Here is a 19088-nt window from a genome sequence, read left to right as displayed (position 1 = left end):
CTTTTTTCAATTTTTTATACTGAACTTTTCTTTTGTCTTGAGTCTTTAGGCATGAAATATCCTTCTGACTGTAGTACTCTTTATCTTTAGCCTAACACTCTGTTGTGTTGTGAGATCAGGACTGAAACACTTTAGAGAGGAGAAACCAGGCCAGTGATATTAGGGATGTTTCCCAGTAACATTGGCTTTGGAAACTGGGATTTCCGTCGTGTTAAAAATGTGACCCTGCATTCCTTCGACCTGCGTGGCCAAGTTATGGGAAGAATGTAGAATTTCATCAGGAAAGAGGTAAGGCAGGCTGATAGTTGATGAGGAAGCAGTTAAAGCTGAAGTGAGAAAAAACTGAAGAGAGATGGACTACTTTCTTTAAGCGACACACCTCTCTGCACAGCTCCTCCCCGTGAGGAAAAGCTTTCTCCTCTCACTTTTAACTTTCCTGATGTAGCAACGGTTTGACTCAGTTGTTAGAAGATAGTGCACTGTTTGTCTGTTTGTTTGTTTGTTTGTTTGTTTGTTTTTGGAAGCGAAAGCGAAGTTTGGACATGAAAGTGCTCAGCGAGTAGAAAAAGCACTAGAATCCGTTCTCGCAGCGTGCGTCATCATGAAGCCGTTACTGCGCTTCAGCGTCCCTCTGTGGACTCTTCTGGTCTTCAGCGCCGTAAGAAAACTCAATCCTCTTTACATTATTACAGAAATTAAACACAGCACTATAGCATTTTCACAACTATTGCAATGCGCTCTGTGTCGGTGGTTCCTGCACCTGTTGCGCAGGTACTAACACATCAGGGCTCGCAAAATTTCAAAATCCCTGGTAGCCCTTCGGGCAGGGACTCTTCAGTTTGTGGTAGCCCAAAATAAATTTAAGTAGTCCGAATAAAAAAGAGAGCAATTTTTTGATTGATGTTTTGTTTCCGTTACAATATTATATATTAAAGTATAATATTGTAACGGAAACAAAACATTAATCAAAACATTGTTGAAACACAAATTAAACATTGTATAAAAATTACAATCATCCACTCAAATACTTGGTTCTAACTGAACAGAAATTTCTATGAACTTGTAAGAACTGTGTAGAACATGAATCAGTCTGTGACAGGTCCTGAATTTGAAATTTCCACTGAAGTCACGGGTAAGAGATAAGTGAAACCAAGATCTAGGACATTTTTTTTGAAGTTTGCAAAGACTGCTACATTTTGCCAGTGGTAGTTCACTCTTTGCAACATAGCACGCTGTTCTAAACAGATTTTTCAGGTTTATTTTTAGCATGTTCTTTGCAATTGGTGTTTGTTCTGGGAAAGATATTGCAGACTGAGCAATATTGCATTTCTCATGGGTTCTAATGGGGGTCTTTCTTAAAATTACTGGTCCCAGTGACAAAGGCGCTTGTCGACTCAGAAATCGAGGGAAAACCAACAACACACCCGGCAGAACATTATGTTATTTACAGGGGTGCACATAAGTGGTCCGCAGGTGCGCATTTGCTGTCAAAATAAAAGACGCGCACCAGATAAGAAGTTGCAACGCGCGTTTGCGTACATATAAAAGGCACTGTTTTTGTCCACTAGAGTGGGATTTTCACGGCATATTCTGCACCACATCTCTGTGCGTTCATCATTTGTTTGAAGCCAGCTCACCTCCTGCAACCACTTTTCCGAGAATACGCGCTTCTTTTGCGGTTCAGACTCCTGACATTTCTCTGGAGGTGGAGGAACACCAAAGTAATTGCTTACAGGAGCTTCTTCGACATCTTTAGGAGTTCTAAACAAATATCTGTCCTCCTCCAGAAAATCTGGAGGTGCGCATTGCAACTTCTTATCTGGTGCGCGTTTTTTATTTTGACAGCGAATGCGCATCTGCGGACCACTTATGTGCACCCCTGGTTATTTAGCTTGTCATATTCCAGCCACAGAAATTCTTTTGTCCATGAAACCATAAAGCTGCACTTTCTTTTTCCCTCATAGTCTGATTTGTCATAACTTTTCCGTTTTGTGGTCGGCTTTTCTTTGGCTGTCACTTCTTCACCCTGACTTGTCTTATTTGGCTCAGCAGAGCTAAAATATATATCCTGCTGCTTTTACACACGTACTTACATAACGGTCAGCGATTCTCTGCGCAATCAACCTCTCACATGTTTAAGCTTGCTGTGGGAGATTTCACTTGTCAGGTTTGAATAGTAAGCTAATGAGTGATAAGACGATGTCAGAGGAATTGGTGCGCAATTAATCGTCACTCACCAATCAGTGCTGCCGCTCTCTATACACAGTTCGCGCGATCGCAAAGTGAAAGCAAAAAACAAGCGCAAATTCAAACGCGATTTCAATATGTCACATATTGACAGTGGCTCATCGATGCCAATGACATAATTACCCAGCTACATTTCCGAAAGAATGCAAAAGCATTGACATACATTTTTCCTTCCTATGATAGCCCGACGGGCAGGGCTGAGATAGATTTTGGTAGCCCGACTGGAAAATTCGCTAGCCCCGGGACGTCGGGCTAGCGATTTTGCGAGCCCTGCACATCCACTGCAATCGGTGGAGTGTAGCTCACGCTTAAAGGGCAAGTTTATGGAAAAACATTTCTGATGTAGTAACACAATAATTTTGTGCTGATACCAACAAAGATGTAATAGCAGAATAAAACTTGATCCTCTGAGTTTCAACTGCATAAAGATTTATGTCAGCAGGTAGATAATATGCCGGACTAGAGCTGGAGTTTTAACAATGAAGGACTATTAAAATGCATTTCTTTCTAATAATTAAGGCCAAAGTAGACTAAATGACTGTTTTTGGATCAAACACAACCATTGTTGGAAACTGGAATTGGCTGGGCCGCGCTATGAATTCTGGGATGTGGTGGGCCACGAAGGATACACCCGACCCATCCTTCAAATTTGGGGCAAAGGAGGACGCATGTGGAGGAGTCTTCAAATTTGGACAGTCTTCGTCGCATCACTGTCACGTAATCCGCCTACAAATGCGGCTTAAGAAGGATGCGGTCCCTAAATTTGGACACAGCTTTCTTCTTTGATGTTGCTACCATCTTCTGTTTCAGTCCGTTATTACATTCTTAAATCCTACTATTACTATTCTTGCGTCTTTCACGATCTTACAAAGCTTCAAACGACGCGTTGACTATTAAATTTGCCGTCGCCGATTTTGGCAGTGGATGTAATCGTGACTAGTCGACTAATCGTGGCAGCCCTACATTAAACAACAAAGACTCACCACATAATTCTTTGGCAGATACAATAAAATGCTTACAATTATCCAAGAGCCCTATTTTGAACCCGAGTTGCCTCTAATGCATATATCGGCATTTGAGTGTGTGCGTGAATGTTAGACACACTGCTTAGGTTTAGAAAAAAGTGCTTGTATGTGCTTGTGTGTGTGATTGGCTGAATGAGGGGTGTATCAAAAAGCACTTTGAGTGGTCAGTCATATATATATATATATATATATATATATGTATATATATATATACACACGAGGGCATATTAGTTTCAAAGACTTTTTTCATTGTTGCATCTCTAGACTCCATCAGATGCCACAAAGCATTGTTCAGCCAAGGTACTTGCTGCCTTGTATTGTGTTTAAGATATATCTCTCCATTTGGATCATAGCTTTGTAAAAGTGTTAATTTTCTCCTGTGTGTTTTATCAGGCCACTTCATATTAAAATCTCAAAAATTCAAGTTTGGAGTCAGTCAACAACTCAAGTTGTTCAGTCTTTAATAAAACACTCCTGATGTTCAAGCGACTAAGGATCAAAGATCGTAAGACCCATACAGTTGTGCTCATTATTGGACCAAATGTCAAAAAGTGTCATGATCTGTGAAAGCACAAAGAAACACTGCTGAGCTTTTGAGTGTTTTTTTGAACCATCAAAATAGAAAATGTGATACCTAAACTAGTGTGTGTGTGTGAACATTTTGAAGTTTGTAAATGAATTCCTGATTACTAAACACTTAAACATTGTTTGTGGGAAAATGTACAGATGAATTAATTGTAATATTGAGATACTGGATGTATGGGAATCTCAATCTTCACATCAGTGTGATTTTAAGTGCATGGATTTTTGCATAAAGAGAAACAGCTTGACGCTGCCATCAGGTCAAGTCATGTTTTCGCTGGATTGACCTGATAACAGGTTCACCCTCATTTCACACAGAAGGAACAAAAACATCCTGCATACATATCCAGCTTTGAATTTCAGCAGTACCCTGTGACATTGAACAGCTGGTTGGTTTTGATGCTTTCAATTTGTTCAAAACAAAATGCTGACCTCTGTTGGTGCAAAAATTACCTTGTTTTTTTCTGTGTTAATCTCTGCAGAGCACCCGAGCACAATGTATCTGTAAGTACTGGTTCCTCATTTATTCATGTGCTCTCAGTCTGATATTTTTCCTTTGTATAGATTAAAACTAAAATTGTTCTGGTTTCTCACTGTTGTCTTGAATGTCTTATTTTTCTTGTTCTTCCTTCTAGCAAATTGTTCAACAGGAACATTTAATATTATATCCACAACAACGACAAATGTCACCTTTGAACTTAAACCAAACTGCAGCTTAACAGTTGGGAATATTGCCTCTGGAAATGGTTTAATAACTGGTCTGACTCCTGGAGCTGTCTATCAAATTGTCTTAAACTGTTCACACTGCTGCAATGTGTCACAAATCACAACAAGTAAGTCAGTTTACTTTTCTTAAATATATACACCAATGATTCTGTGAGTTGGATGATAGTGATGATAATATTGTTCTATAACCAATTATGAGAATATGATGAACTGATTCTTTTCCTGTTGACATATCTCTAATTCACAGAGCCAGAAACTGTCAGTTTAACAGTCACTAATATCACGACATCCTCTATGTTTGTGAACTGGACTGAACCAGTGGGAATGAGCTCCTTCTATAAAGTACAGTGGACAGGTGGAGGAAGGAACTTCTCTGTAAATGTCAGTGCGACGTTTTATAGCATTACTAACCTGACTGCTGGTGTCCAGTATGAAATAACTGTCACTGCAGTGGCTGGTGATGGTTATACTGAAGGACAGAGTGCTACTGTCACCAAGTACACAAGTAAGTGAGCATTTAAATGTTTTTCATACTGTGAATTAGTGACTGTCTGCAGAGGATATTAGAGATGGTATCGGTCCGATACTGACCTAAATTACTGGATCGGATATCTGACAGAAATAAAAAATGTAATCCGATCCGAAGTATCACAGAATCACCTCACAAAACGCGCTACTTGGCGTAACCCAGCTCGGCTCATCGGAGCAGTATGTGTCACGTGATAGAGCGGCTGTTGTCTGCGAGACCTGTCGGCGGTCTGTTGGAGCATTTGGAGCCTCGCTACATGCTTCCTAACCGCGGCATTTCATCTCGGCGAAAACTATCCCAGAGAAGTAAAGCAAGTGTGTAAGTTCATCCCTGAATGTTTGCATAGTATTTCCACGTTAAGCTTAAAACTGATATACTGAGCCACAGCTAGACTGGCCATCGGAGTTCCATATAGAGGTGAAAAAGAAGCGATTTGTCCTGTACTTCAGCTAGAATTAAAAAATAGACAAAAAGCTGGACTTATTCTGTCTTTGCTGTGCCGTTGCATCTACTTCTCTCATTCACTCCCCCTTCCTCTCTTGTTATTACTTCAAACATGAAACTGATCAATGATCAGCTGATGGGCTTTTCTGCCGCAAGTCCCGTCTTTCTTGTTTGTTTATCGCCCACTTTGGGCTAGAGAGAGGAGACCAGCGGATAAAAAACAGCCGCACATTTAGGTGACATGAATGAGTTGAAGGGAAGTTATGAACTGTTTCTGAGAGACAAATAACACCAGGATCCTTTTCTACATAGCTGACGGCTGGTAACTGTGCAGGGGCGGGTGTAACAACAAAGTTTTGTCGGGGGCCAGGTTGGGCATTAACAGGGAAAGGGGGGCACAAAGAAATATTTTTGTTTGTTATGTCATTTAAAAACTTTGAATAAATAATTATCTGAATCTTACAACAAAAGTGCCCATCTGATTAAATGTATAGAAATCCATTATTGTATATAGTAACTAATAAGTCTAATATACACCCTAGTAAGCTATAGTACTTTTTCCTTTGGGAAGGTACCATCTGTGCAGTCTGCAATTCTGTTGAAGAAAGATGTTGAATCTATTTAATTATTGTAGAGAAATAATTGATTTCTGTGCATTTGTTTTACACTTGCATTAAATTAAAGTTGATTACATTGATTAAGGGCGGGGGGTGGTTCCCTAGTATTTTTGCTGGGATTTGGCAAACCTATTGGTTAGGTAGGTAAGTACTCTTTAAAATACCAGAATAGTGAGGAGGGTGTAGGTTTAAATTTATTAGATTGATCACTGTTGCTGAACTATAAAATGTTTTGGGTGCAGTGTATTTTTTGAATACAGGTATAACAGAATAGCTTCAGTCTCTTGTTTTTTAAAACGTGAGTATGAACTTATACAAAATGCAGCAAGATATTTATAAAAAACAGTTTTATTGATTACAAAATGCGCTATATCGGATTCATATCGTATCGGGACATATCCAAATTTATGTTATCGGAATCGGTATCGGACATTAAAAAGTGGTATCGTGCCATCTCTACTATTTACAGAACCTGCTGTGGTCAAGGAGCTTACTTTGACCAATGTCACAACAACATCTGTGACTATAAATTGGACTAAACCAGATGGGAGTGTTGACTGGTACATAATCCGGTGGAACGGGGGACAACCAGTCCCCAGCCGCACAAATGAAACTTTCTTTACTATTCAAGGCTTAACCCCTGGCACCCAGTACAACATTACAGTGGCTGCTGCTGTAAACCAGGCAATTGAGGGCGATAACAGCTCTACATCTACCTTCATAAGTAGGTCCTTGCTGTGTATCATACTAGTGAGATATTTCCAAGATTCAGTTTGGATGATTATACACGTTTTGTGGTTCATGGTCCAAACTGTTTACACATGTATGAAGTTTTAAGGAGTATCTGATACATACATAGAATCCAAATGATATTCTCCTGTCAAATCAAATTTCTTCATCCAGGTAAGATCGCATTGTTCCTTTTTAACAGTTTTTATCCAACCAGAACCTGATGCAACAAAGCAGTCAAAGTTGGCAACATCGTCCACAAAGCAGCACAGATGAGCTGAGGTTTTGGTGTAGCTTTGCAGTGCCTTTATTCTTTCACACATAGTGTTGTGCTAATAGTTTTAACTCTAAAAGGACAATATTTTAGAGCTTTTTATATTGATATTCACTGCAATACAGGTTTTTGAGAAAATTAGCATAGAGAAAAAGGGAACTGAGCATAGGAACGTGTGAGAAGGACTGGGGTGAGCGTTTATTGGCAGGTGAGGTAGTTTCAGGCACAGGGGAAGCAAGCCGAGTGAGCGGTATTATGATAAGTGTTAGTTTCTACTGTCTACAACCTGAGGTTGTGGTTAGCTCTAGAAGAGACAGTGGACAGGAGGACAAGCAGGGTAGACAATGAATGTCCAAATAGCTGACAGACTAGTGACGTAGAGATGGCCCCGCTGGGTTTAAATGCAGCCTGGCTGATTACCACTGATGGGAGACAGGTGAGTGGAAATGGCCAGGAATCCACCCCAGGGCGGATCCAGGATAAAGACAGCAGGCAGAGGAGAAACACCAGCTGCTCACTCGGACCATGACATGTTATTCATACAGTCAGTCAGTTCTGTGAGGACACTGTGTAGCTAAAAGACTTCCATGATGGCAAATATCATGAAATGAAACTGTATTGTTGCATGTCCAGATATGACAAGGGTCACATATATGTCAGCTGTGTGTCCTTATGTGCAGTTTTGTTAAGCTGACTCGCCTTTTGAGCTACCGTCTTATATTTGATATGTGTTCTAACCGCACTCCTTCGTGTGGGTTTGTTGTGTGTATGCTGTGTCTCTGCTTTTGCTGTTGCTTTGCATAGTGTCCTCGGATTCATATTACTGCTTCATGTTTTGTTTTTTTGTTTTTTTTAAATAATTATTTTTCTTAGTTTGACTACTTTTTTTTTTAAAAATTCCCTTCTTCTCAAAAAAGAATAACGATTATAAAGATGCCAAAATCTTTGGTTCTACAAGTCATCGTTTTTATTAAATCAACTGGCTGATTGTGATTGTTATTACCTTTACTCACGTATCCTCTCATGTTTGCACTTCAATCAGTTCTCTTGATTCTTATGTGTTGCAGTCAGGACTTGTCTTTGTTGGTCTAACAACCTTTTACTTTGTTAATCTACAAGGATGATTTCTTTAGTCACCATTTTCTAAGTCAAATGTAAATTATCAAAAAATGTCATTTCAGATTTTGACTAGTTATACGTATGCTCTTTTTTCATTCTATTTACAGAACCTGCTGTGGTCAAGAACCTTATTTTCACTGGTTTCACAACAACATCTGTGTCTGTAAATTGGACTAAACCAGATGGGGGTGTTGACTGGTACATAATCCAGTGGAATGGGACACAACAGGTCTCCAGCCGCACAAATGAAACTTCCTTTACTATTCCAGGCTTAACCCCTGGCACCCCGTACATCATTACAGTGGCTGCTGCTGCTGTACAGCAGTCAAATGAGGGAGATAACAGCTATATATCTACCTTCACAAGTAGGTCCTTGTTGTGTATTGTATTAGTGAGATATTTCCAAGATTCAGGTTGGATGATTATATACGTTTTGTCCTTCATGGTCCAAACTGTTTACACATGTATGAATTTCTAATTAGTATCTGATACATACATAGAATCCAAATGCTATTCTCCTGTCAAATCAAATTTCTTCATCCAGTTAAGATCACATTGTTCCTTTTTAACAGTTTTTATCCAACCAGAACCTGATGCAACAAAGCAGTCAAAGTTGGCAACATCGTCCACAAAGCAGCACAGATGAGCTGAGGTTTTGGTGTAGCTTTGCAGTGCCTTTATTCTTTCACACATAGTGTTGTGCTAATAGTTTTAACTCTAAAAGGACAATATTTTAGAGCTTTTTATATTGATATTCACTGCAATACAGGTTTTTGAGAAAATTAGCATAGAGAAAAAGGGAACTGAGCATAGGAACGTGTGAGAAGGACTGGGGTGAGCGTTTATTGGCAGGTGAGGTAGTTTCAGGCACAGGGGAAGCAAGCTGAGTGAGCGGTATTATGATAAGTGTTAGTTTCTACTGTCTACAACCTGAGGTTGTGGTTAGCTCTAGAAGAGACAGTGGACAGGAGGACAAGCAGGGTAGACAATGAATGTCCAAATAGCTGACAGACTAGTGACGTAGAGATGGCCCCGCTGGGTTTAAATGCAGCCTGGCTGATTACCACTGATGGGAGACAGGTGAGTGGAAATGGCCAGGAATCCACCCCAGGGCGGATCCAGGATAAAGACAGCAGGCAGAGGAGAAACACCAGCTGCTCACTCGGACCATGACATGTTATTCATACAGTCAGTCAGTTCTGTGAGGACACTGTGTAGCTAAAAGACTTCCATGATGGCAAATATCATGAAATGAAACTGTATTGTTGCATGTCCAGATATGACAAGGGTCACATATATGTCAGCTGTGTGTCCTTATGTGCAGTTTTGTTAAGCTGACTCGCCTTTTGAGCTACCGTCTTATATTTGATATGTGTTCTAACCGCACTCCTTCGTGTGGGTTTGTTGTGTGTATGCTGTGTCTCTGCTTTTGCTGTTGCTTTGCATAGTGTCCTCGGATTCATATTACTGCTTCATGTTTTGTTTTTTGGTTTTTTTTAAATAATTATTTTTCTTAGTTTGACTACTTTTTTTTTTAAAAATTCCCTTCTTCTCAAAAAAGAATAACGATTATAAAGATGCCAAAATCTTTGGTTCTACAAGTCATCGTTTTTATTAAATCAACTGGCTGATTGTGATTGTTATTACCTTTACTCACGTATCCTCTCATGTTTGCACTTCAATCAGTTCTCTTGATTCTTATGTGTTGCAGTCAGGACTTGTCTTTGTTGGTCTAACAACCTTTTACTTTGTTAATCTACAAGGATGATTTCTTTAGTCACCATTTTCTAAGTCAAATGTAAATTATCAAAAAATGTCATTTCAGATTTTGACTAGTTATACGTATGCTCTTTTTTCATTCTATTTACAGAACCTGCTGTGGTCAAGAACCTTATTTTCACTGGTTTCACAACAACATCTGTGTCTGTAAATTGGACTAAACCAGATGGGGGTGTTGACTGGTACATAATCCAGTGGAATGGGACACAACAGGTCTCCAGCCGCACAAATGAAACTTCCTTTACTATTCCAGGCTTAACCCCTGGCACCCAATACATCATTTCAGTGGCTGCTGCTGCTGTAAACCAGTCAAATGAGGGAGATAACAGCTATATATCTACCTTCACAAGTAGGTCCTTGTTGTGTATTGTATTAGTGAGATATTTCCAAGATTCAGGTTGGATGATTATATACGTTTTGTCCTTCATGGTCCAAACTGTTTACACATGTATGAATTTCTAATTAGTATCTGATACATACATAGAATCCAAATGCTATTCTCCTGTCAAATCAAATTTCTTCATCCAGTTAAGATCGCATTGTTCCTTTTTAACAGTTTTTATCCAACCAGAACCTGATGCAACAAAGCAGTCAAAGTTGGCAACATCGTCCACAAAGCAGCACAGATGAGCTGAGGTTTTGGTGTAGCTTTGCAGTGCCTTTATTCTTTCAAACATAGTGTTGTGCTAATATTGTCTTTGCACATGCCACAAGTACAAGGCAACGAAATGCAGTTTGCATCCATCCAGAAATTGCTTTGGCAATAATATAGATGTATTACAAAATATGGATCTATTATAGGTATGTTACAATGTACACAGTATAAAGGCATGTTATGAATATTCTTTAACTGTAAGTATGTACAGGCTATCAACAGGATATAAATATGGTTAAAAATATAAAAGCTATATAGAAATATGAAAAATTAAACTATACAGATTGTTGATACGAAATTGTGAGTATTAATAAACAGTTGTAGAACTATAATTATTGTATTGTATAGAATGATAGTCAGAATTTAATTAGAACGTTTACATAGACATTTGTTGCAATATACCTTATAAAAAAATAAAAAAGACTGAACTATGCAGAGGATGAGACCTACACCTTGTGTCAGTGTTTACTTTGTATGTAGTTGTATTGTAGTCAGCTTCACAGTGGAAAGTACAGAAAATCATACTAGAGCATCTTAAAGGGCTATAGAAGCTGTTTCTGAAGTCATCCTAAACAAAATTAAAATTAGTCATGATAGCTAAAGACAGAAATAATCGCCAGAGCCAAGAAAACTAGAGGAAGACATACAGTTTTCAGAAAACTAAAGAATTTAATTTATCATATTTTCCAGCTCATTCCAGCTTTTTGCATCCCTGTAAAGCTTTTATCCAAGAAGGTCCTTTGAGTGTTGCGACCAAGGCATGGTTCACATATAATGGTGTTTCTCGTGACCTTAAAGGAAACAACTGGCTCCAATTAGGATTTGGAAAATTAATCAGTTTTTAGTTATTTTTTCAGCATAGCTGTAGATGAACAATCATTGTATTCAATAGAGATAATACAAGTACAGATATGTCTGTGAAGGTTCTCAGTCATCCAGGTCATCGTAGTCTAAGGAGCTTGGAAAGTTGAGTTTAAAGTTGCTTTAAGACATTTCATCTCTCATCTGAGAAGCTTCTTCCGTTCTAGGGTCAAATGGTGGAGAGTCCCAGATTTAATGTGTACATTGGCATCCTCGAAAGAGTGACCTTTGTCCTTTAGATGCAGATGGACCGCCGAGTCCTGTCCCGTTACGTATACGTTACGTATGGCACAACATAAGAGCCACCTCCACTCGGCGGTCCATCTGCATCTAAAGGACACATTTTTGGTCTGTTCACATTTTGGACAGAGAGGACAGATGGTTTGAAAGAGGAGTGAAAGAAGCCATTTACGTCCACTGTGAGCAAACATCTTACACAGAGGCGGTGGTTTACGACACCAACTGTCTGCCATCTATAATCCAGTTTTGAGATCCCTCCCCAGACGCCTTAACGCCCACTCACATCCTGGGCCATCTGACCTGAGGAAATCACATGATAGGGTGGGGCCAGGTTTCACAATGAGCTCACCCGAAACCTTGGCTGACTGTGACCCACACCCGTTTTCACACCTTGGCTCATGTAATTAGGTAGAGGATCATCAGGGGGTCCTTTGTCCCTCTCGGTGGGTTACTCCCACTGAGCTTACATCTGGGACTCTCCACCATTTGACCCTAGAACTGAAGAAGCTTCTTGGATGAGACGTGAAACATCTTCAAGCAACTTAAAGAAGTCCAGACGCTTTTCTTTCCAAGCTCCTTAGGCAACAAGTACATATTTAGTCAGATTGTCTTTATTTAATTTTGTGACTTAAATGAAGGTGAAGCTTTAACAGGAAGTTAAGTTGCCGCTTGTGTCGTTACTTTTAAACTGCACTAAATAATGAAACAACTAAAGTCAATCAAGTATTTCTTTAAATGTTAATGTGAACCTATTCAAATCAAAGCTCAGACTCTACACATTATGCCCTGTACATAATTTCGAGTAGTGAGGGAAAATCAAATAGTGACTATATATGCAGACTAAAAGTTGTAATATTATGTTTAATATGTTTTTTGTTTTTAATAATGCATTTGTTGTGTTATTAAAATGTGATTTACATCTTTATTCTACAGGGCCTGAAAAGCCTGGGACCATTAGTGTTACACAAGGAACCAACACCTTAAGCATCAGCTGGATTTTGCCTCGAGGAAACATTAGTTATTATCAGGTCAATATATCCAATGAAAACTTAGTGTTTACAAACTCCAGTCAAACAGTGGCCACAACAACCAATTTTACTTATTTAAAACCCGGGAGGTTCTATAATATCACAGTGACTGCTTTTGCTGGAAACTTCTGGAATACATCTGACCAGGTGTCATTTGCCACTGGTAAGCCCAACAACCTAATCTCTTTTCTTTATCGCCATGTTTTTTATACGGTGGCTCGGAAGTGCAAATCACATTACAACATCAACAACAAAAGCCACTGTATTTTTAAGACCATGAGAACAACTTTGGATTCCATTAGAATGCTTCAAACATGAATTGCTGTTTTTAAATGTGTTATGCAGAAACACCTAAACAGTTAAAAACAACAACTACAAAAAACCCATCACATGTGTCTGTAGATAAAGGGTGGCACCCTACCTGGAAACATAGGAGTAGACTTAATTTATTATATTTTAGTGGGACTGAACTGTTTTGTACTTCTTTAAATTAGCAAAATGACTTTAAGACGATGTTATTTGTAACCTTTAGTTCCCAAACCTCCTGGCTCCATCATCTTGAGTAGACAGAGCAACTCCTCACTCCAGCTGCAGTGGGCAACACCTGATGAGATGAGCAGAGCTCCAGACATCATATACAGTATCACCTATCAGGCTGTGGGTGGTCCCAGTCAAAACACAACTTCCACACAAAATAACACTTTGCTTTCACTCCTTGACTCTGGAACCAACTACACTGTAACAGTAAAAACTATTGGACCTGGAAATTTAAGCAGCACGGTTGTTCAGAATTCTTCTTTTACCTGTAAGTAAAACAAAAAGAAAAACAAAGCCATCAGACTGTCTGTTTTTAATCCATGGTTTTATTGGCCAGCAAGAACACTTCGTATTAATGAACATAATATCAGTGTCAGTGTTGGACAGTTTATCGTTAAGATATAGACAGGAAATATGGTGTGAAGAGTTTGGTATGACATGCAACATGGGTCCTTGTTTCCTATCAAATCAGGGATATTGATGTTATGAGTGACACTCATTTAACTTCTGCTGTTTAACGTTGTTTCCTAATTTGTCATCCTTTTTAGTGCCAAACCCTGTGAGGAATCTAATAGTCAGCCCTGAATCTACTACTTCACTAAACGTGAACTGGTTAAACCCACTGGGGGTCAAATCATATTACAGATACTTAGTTGACACTTACAATGACACAGGAGGACTTATTTACTCAACAAACATCACCGATAACAGCACTTCTGTACTGAATCTAAACCCAGGAACTAACTACAGTGTCACAGTCAGAACAAAAGCTGCAGAAGGAAGTGAATCTACCGTGGAAAAGGCATTCAGTTACACAAGTAAGAACTAATATATAAACTCAGTCAAACTGTAGACGTATCAGTGCTGTTTGGTCTGTGTTTTGTTACTTGAATACTTCAAAAAATTAAAAATGCTCCTTTTTATTGTGAACCTTGATTTCTACAGTGCCCGAACCAGTGGCCAACCTCACAGTGGAGACTGTGACCATGACCTCCATCATGTTGACGTGGTCCAGACAAAATGATTACAAGCCTTCCTACTCCTACCTGGTCATAGCAAGACAGAATGGCAGTGAGATAAAGAATGATTCAACAAAGAATGAGACCTACACCTTGTATAATCTGACCCCTGGAGAGCTGTACACATTTTCTGTGTTCACAGTTATAGCAGGGGTCAAATCCACAGAGGAAAATGCACAGAGTTACACAAGTATGTCTTACAAATCTCTGAAATGTGCTTCCAAGTTAAGTCTTCCTCATCCATCTTGCAATTTAGTGATCTCCAACAGACTGTCAGAGCTTGGTTATGTGTGATGATCACTTTGATATTGTAGTTTTTATATGTATAGCATTGTTTTTTTCTTAAAGTGGAATTGATAGGAGAAAAGAGACAGAGAAAAATGGCCAAATTCCAGGCACCGCAGGCAGATATAAAAGCTTCAGAAAAGCTGAAGCCTACAATTTTCATAAAAAATTGTCCTCCCTGTTTAACAGTCAGTAGCTGTTAGCTCGATACCTTTGCTCTTTAGTTTCTAACCTTTCTGTGAAAGGTCTCAACCTCAAGCCAAAATATAACAATATCAGGGTTCTTACTGATGTCATATAAACTTCTAAAAGTAAATCTTTAAACTTGTTTTTGGTCAGAATACAAGTAAATTTGGTTGACATTTTCTTTTTGTTACTACTCAGCCTCTAGTAATCAATACTAATGTTCATTTAATTTGAATCTTCCTTTTTTTTTTCCAGTACCTGAAGCAGTCTTAACATTACAGCCATAACAACCACAACTAGCCTTTCAGTGAGCTGGACACTGGTGACAGGGAAGGTCTCCAGTTACAGTGTTGTGCTAAATAGTGCTGGACAGTTAGTGAACAGCACGGATGTAAACAATCAAACTACAAACACAGTCTTTGTGGACTTGATACCAGGAGTAATTTACTGTGTGCAGTTGATCACCAAAAGTGGACCTTATGAGAGTAACAGTTCACCTGTTTGCAACGCAACCTGTGAGTTGTATTTACACTTTACTCACAGAGCCTGAAGTAATCAGGGATCTTACTGTCAGTGAAATCAGGACATCCTCTATATTTCTGAATTGGACTCAACCAGTGGGTCAAAGGTCATTCTATAGAGTAGAGTGGACAAATGGAATAATAAAAATAAATAAGACTGTGACTGAAGCTAAAGTAAATGTTACTGAGCTGACTCCTGGAGTGTGCTACACTTTCACTGTCACAGCAGTGGCTGGAGACAACAGAACAGAAAGTGACATGGCACAGATTTATCAATGCACAAGTAAGATGAAAACTATTATTTTTGCTGGCTGAGAATGTTTTTCTTGCCCCTTTTTTAACAGCTTTATCTTTTAATCTATTTATTTCGTCTTTCCTTCGTTTTATTTCATTGCTGAAGGTGAAACAATTACTTAGAATAATGTGTCATTTTCCTCACAGTTATGAAGCTGAAAAAGGTTTTTGATATTCAGGTGATGTTTGTTAGTGGTGTGTCATCTGATGTCACACTTCATTCAGTCCTCTTATATCTTAGTTTCCACAGTCAGTGGTCACTTTTTATGGCTTTCATGTTCATCCTCCTGGCTGGAGATAACAGAACAGAAAGTGACATAGCACAGATTTATCGATGCACAAGTATGTTGAATACTATTATTTTGGCTAACTGAGAGTGTTTTTCTCACCCTTTTTAAAAAAAATTTTTTTTTATATCTAATGATCTGATGATCTATATATAAATATATGTATATATTTATACTTTTACATACACCGTTCTTTTTTTTTTTTAATTAAAGAGCCACACATGCCAGACAATTCTGCTAGCTTGGTGAAATCGACTGGTGTCACACAATAGTTTCACACTGCAGATTGTTTCCACGATGTTTAACAACTCTAATAGACCACAGTATTGTTTGTTTGTTTTGCGTATAAGGTGATTTTACAAATGTCTAATGACATCTTTCTTCATTTCTCCATTACAATTTTTCCAAACATTGTAGCTATCACTAGTGTTGCTGTTGGTGTATCGGTACCAGTTTTTCCCATTCTCTTCAGTGTCCTCATCGGCTTTATTATCTACTGAGAAAGGTTTGCCACTATCACCAGTGATATAAAAATTATCGTTAAATCTCCGTGCATATGAATAAATTCTAAATTTACAGTTTACATACTTTATCTACTCCTGTAGGCCAGCCAAAAAAGAATCACCAGACATCCAGATTCAATCTTTAAGGTAAAATTTGTGTGTTTGTCATTTTGTTGTACTGTATGCATGATATACTTAAACAAAAATTGTTTCTCTAATTGCTGCTTTTTCTTCTTTTTATATTTTTTTTAATAGAGACAAGATGTAAATACGAAATCTTCAAATCAGAAAACATGAGCATATCTTTCAAATGTAATGTGATGCCACGGTGCTGGGTATGTGACCCAGTGTTGTGAGTGGATTCATTTTTCTTTCCTTTGCATTAAGAAGAGGATTTAGGTTTAAGGTTTGATTGGTTTAGTTCTTTTAGTGACTCTTAGTTTATCTATGTTTCTGGGCCATGGTTTCTTGTTTGCTGTTGTTAGGTTCCTTTTGTGTATTAGTTTCTGTCGCTCTCTTTTCTCTCGTGTTGTCCTCACCTAAGTCTCTGGAGTCGTGGATTTGGGTCCTCTCTCTGCCTGCCACACAGCATCATGACATGTTAGTGTTTTTCTGAACAAACCTTATCACTAATATTTGGTTCAAGCAGAAATGTGGCTGTGAGTGTTGAGGACTTTGAGGCTTATTACACGAAGCAGAGAGCAGACTCCAAATATGGCTTTGCAGAGGAATTTGAGGGAAATCACAAAAACTGAATATTCATTTTGCTAGATTAATTTTTATGCCTTTCAGGCTTTTGATAACAGTCATTTAGCTTCCTGGATTCAAACACTGAGGGTTTTTTTTGTTTTGTTTTAACATTAATGAATGTTGACAGTGGACGAAACTGCACATAGAGCTGCAATAATGGATTATCTGTCTTGGACACTTTTCTATAATTGCATATTTTTGTATTGCTAAGATGTTTTATAAATGCTTCTTAATACTGTATATGTCTCACTGATGATTCGATCTTTTTGCTCAGTGTTGGGAAGTTTAAGCTTCCCATGACTTTGTGTTGCATGTTACATTACTTATATAATCAAAATAAAATGTATTTATTATTCAGCCACAAGTGCAGTCTCTAGCTCAAACAACACCTTTGCATTCAAACACAGAAGATTGGTATGTTGTAATATTTTAAGCATGGCTTGTTTCCAGTCGTGCCATTACTGCCTGAATGACTGTCATGGATTTAGGTGATCCAAATGTAAGTGCAGAAGAACGTCTTTAACATCGTCGCAACTTCCCTTAAGTACAGTGGCAGTGGATGTGGGTTGGAGATACAATGACCTTGAACCTGCAGGTGGACCATCTACACTGACCATAACATCTGTGACAGAGGGCTCATCTCTCCTGGTTTCCTTAAAGGAAACAATCATATTATTTAGAACACCAACTTATTTGCTTACTTAAAACATTGTTTCTAAATTTGCTATAGAACAGAACTTAAGTTAAACAATCTTAGGCTCCCTCCCCACCGGAGAGGTGGCATTCAATGTTCTGCTTGTTAGTCTCGACAGCCCTGATCACCACCCGACACACAATTATATCATGAAAGCATTTTTTTTATTTTTTTATAAAGGGCTATGCAAACATGGTCACTAACCTTTCATTGTAATGATCTGCAGAATAATTTGGGCACAAAACAAATGTAACTGTTCAAAAACTTGCAGACTTCACGATATACTGTGCAGACGGTGTGAACCTTATAAACTGAGTTTGTGAAATATGATCTTTCAAGAAGTGCAGACCAAACTCTTGTTGTTTGTATTTACTTACACAGCATGTCTTGTAGAATGTTGCTGTCACAGTCAAATGTGTTTATTTGTTCTCAATTATAGTGATTATACAGGGTGGGCCATTTATATGGATACACTGTAATAACATGGGAATGGTTGGTGATATTAAAGTCTTGTTTGTGGCACATTAGTATATGTGAGGGGGCAAACTCCTCAACATGGGTGGTGACCAGAGATGGGCAGTAACGCATTACTTGTAACACGTTACTTGTAACTGCGCTTAACACCGCAGTTTTAAGTGCTTTGTCAATATTGTAGAAAATGTTAAACTTAATCATCATCTCGGCCTCCTCTGAAGACCTGTTTGATGTTGCACGCTGCTGAAAGGCAGTGGGGAGAGGGGACACTTAATGGGCAGTGCATTTATTGCAGCATATAATGTGTTTTCTGGATACACTGTGCTTTTTCAGCATTCAAAGATTGATGGCACCGTGTCAGAGCTGGCTATGAATTTCAGACGGATCAGGCCTTAACTTAACACAAAAGTTATCAATAGTTCTTTTCATCTTTTCTTATTACCCACAGCTACATCCACTTCTGTCAGGCCAAGGCTACTCACTAGGGCTGGGTATCATCACTGATTTCAATAATCCATTCGATTCCGGTTCTCAAAGTCCTGATTCGATTCAATTTAGCCTCAGACAGTCAGAAATATTATAATTCTGATTATTTATCAGTACTGATACATGTGAGACTTCATCAGAATTGTGAACATCACAGCAGATGCCTTTGTGTGAAAGTAACTGAGAATAAAACACAG

The 19088-nt window shown here is 38.6% G+C and overlaps 1 protein-coding gene across 4 annotated transcripts; it reads left to right on the top strand.

The window, feature by feature from the left end:
• The first annotated feature begins 415 nt into the window (after positions 1-415).
• On the top strand, positions 416-17595 carry LOC102077180 (receptor-type tyrosine-protein phosphatase H). Of its 4 annotated transcripts, XM_019361853.2 has the most exons (14): positions 419-658; positions 4337-4358; positions 4490-4687; positions 4828-5085; positions 6640-6894; positions 8400-8657; positions 10163-10420; positions 12761-13018; positions 13388-13660; positions 13941-14210; positions 14338-14601; positions 16402-16489; positions 16590-16634; positions 16743-17595. In XM_019361853.2, the coding sequence occupies exons 1-12, from the start codon at positions 602-604 to the stop codon at positions 16482-16484; spliced, it is 2454 nt and encodes an 817-aa protein (XP_019217398.1). In that variant the 5' UTR covers positions 419-601; the 3' UTR covers positions 16485-16489; positions 16590-16634; positions 16743-17595. The 4 variants fall into 4 exon arrangements, with proteins under 4 accessions (XP_025765275.1, XP_019217398.1, XP_025765273.1 ...); XM_025909488.1 differs by lacking the exons at positions 16402-16489; positions 16590-16634; positions 16743-17595 and having other exon boundaries at positions 14338-15128; XM_025909490.1 differs by lacking the exons at positions 10163-10420; positions 16402-16489; positions 16590-16634; positions 16743-17595 and having other exon boundaries at positions 416-658; positions 14338-15129.
• Positions 17596-19088: the final 1493 nt, after the last annotated feature.

The sequence above is a fragment of the Oreochromis niloticus genome, linkage group LG7, assembly GCF_001858045.2.
Source record: "Oreochromis niloticus isolate F11D_XX linkage group LG7, O_niloticus_UMD_NMBU, whole genome shotgun sequence".
In the NCBI taxonomy this organism is placed as follows: Eukaryota; Metazoa; Chordata; class Actinopteri; order Cichliformes; family Cichlidae; genus Oreochromis; species Oreochromis niloticus.
This window is presented reverse-complemented; position numbering and strand designations above follow the sequence as displayed.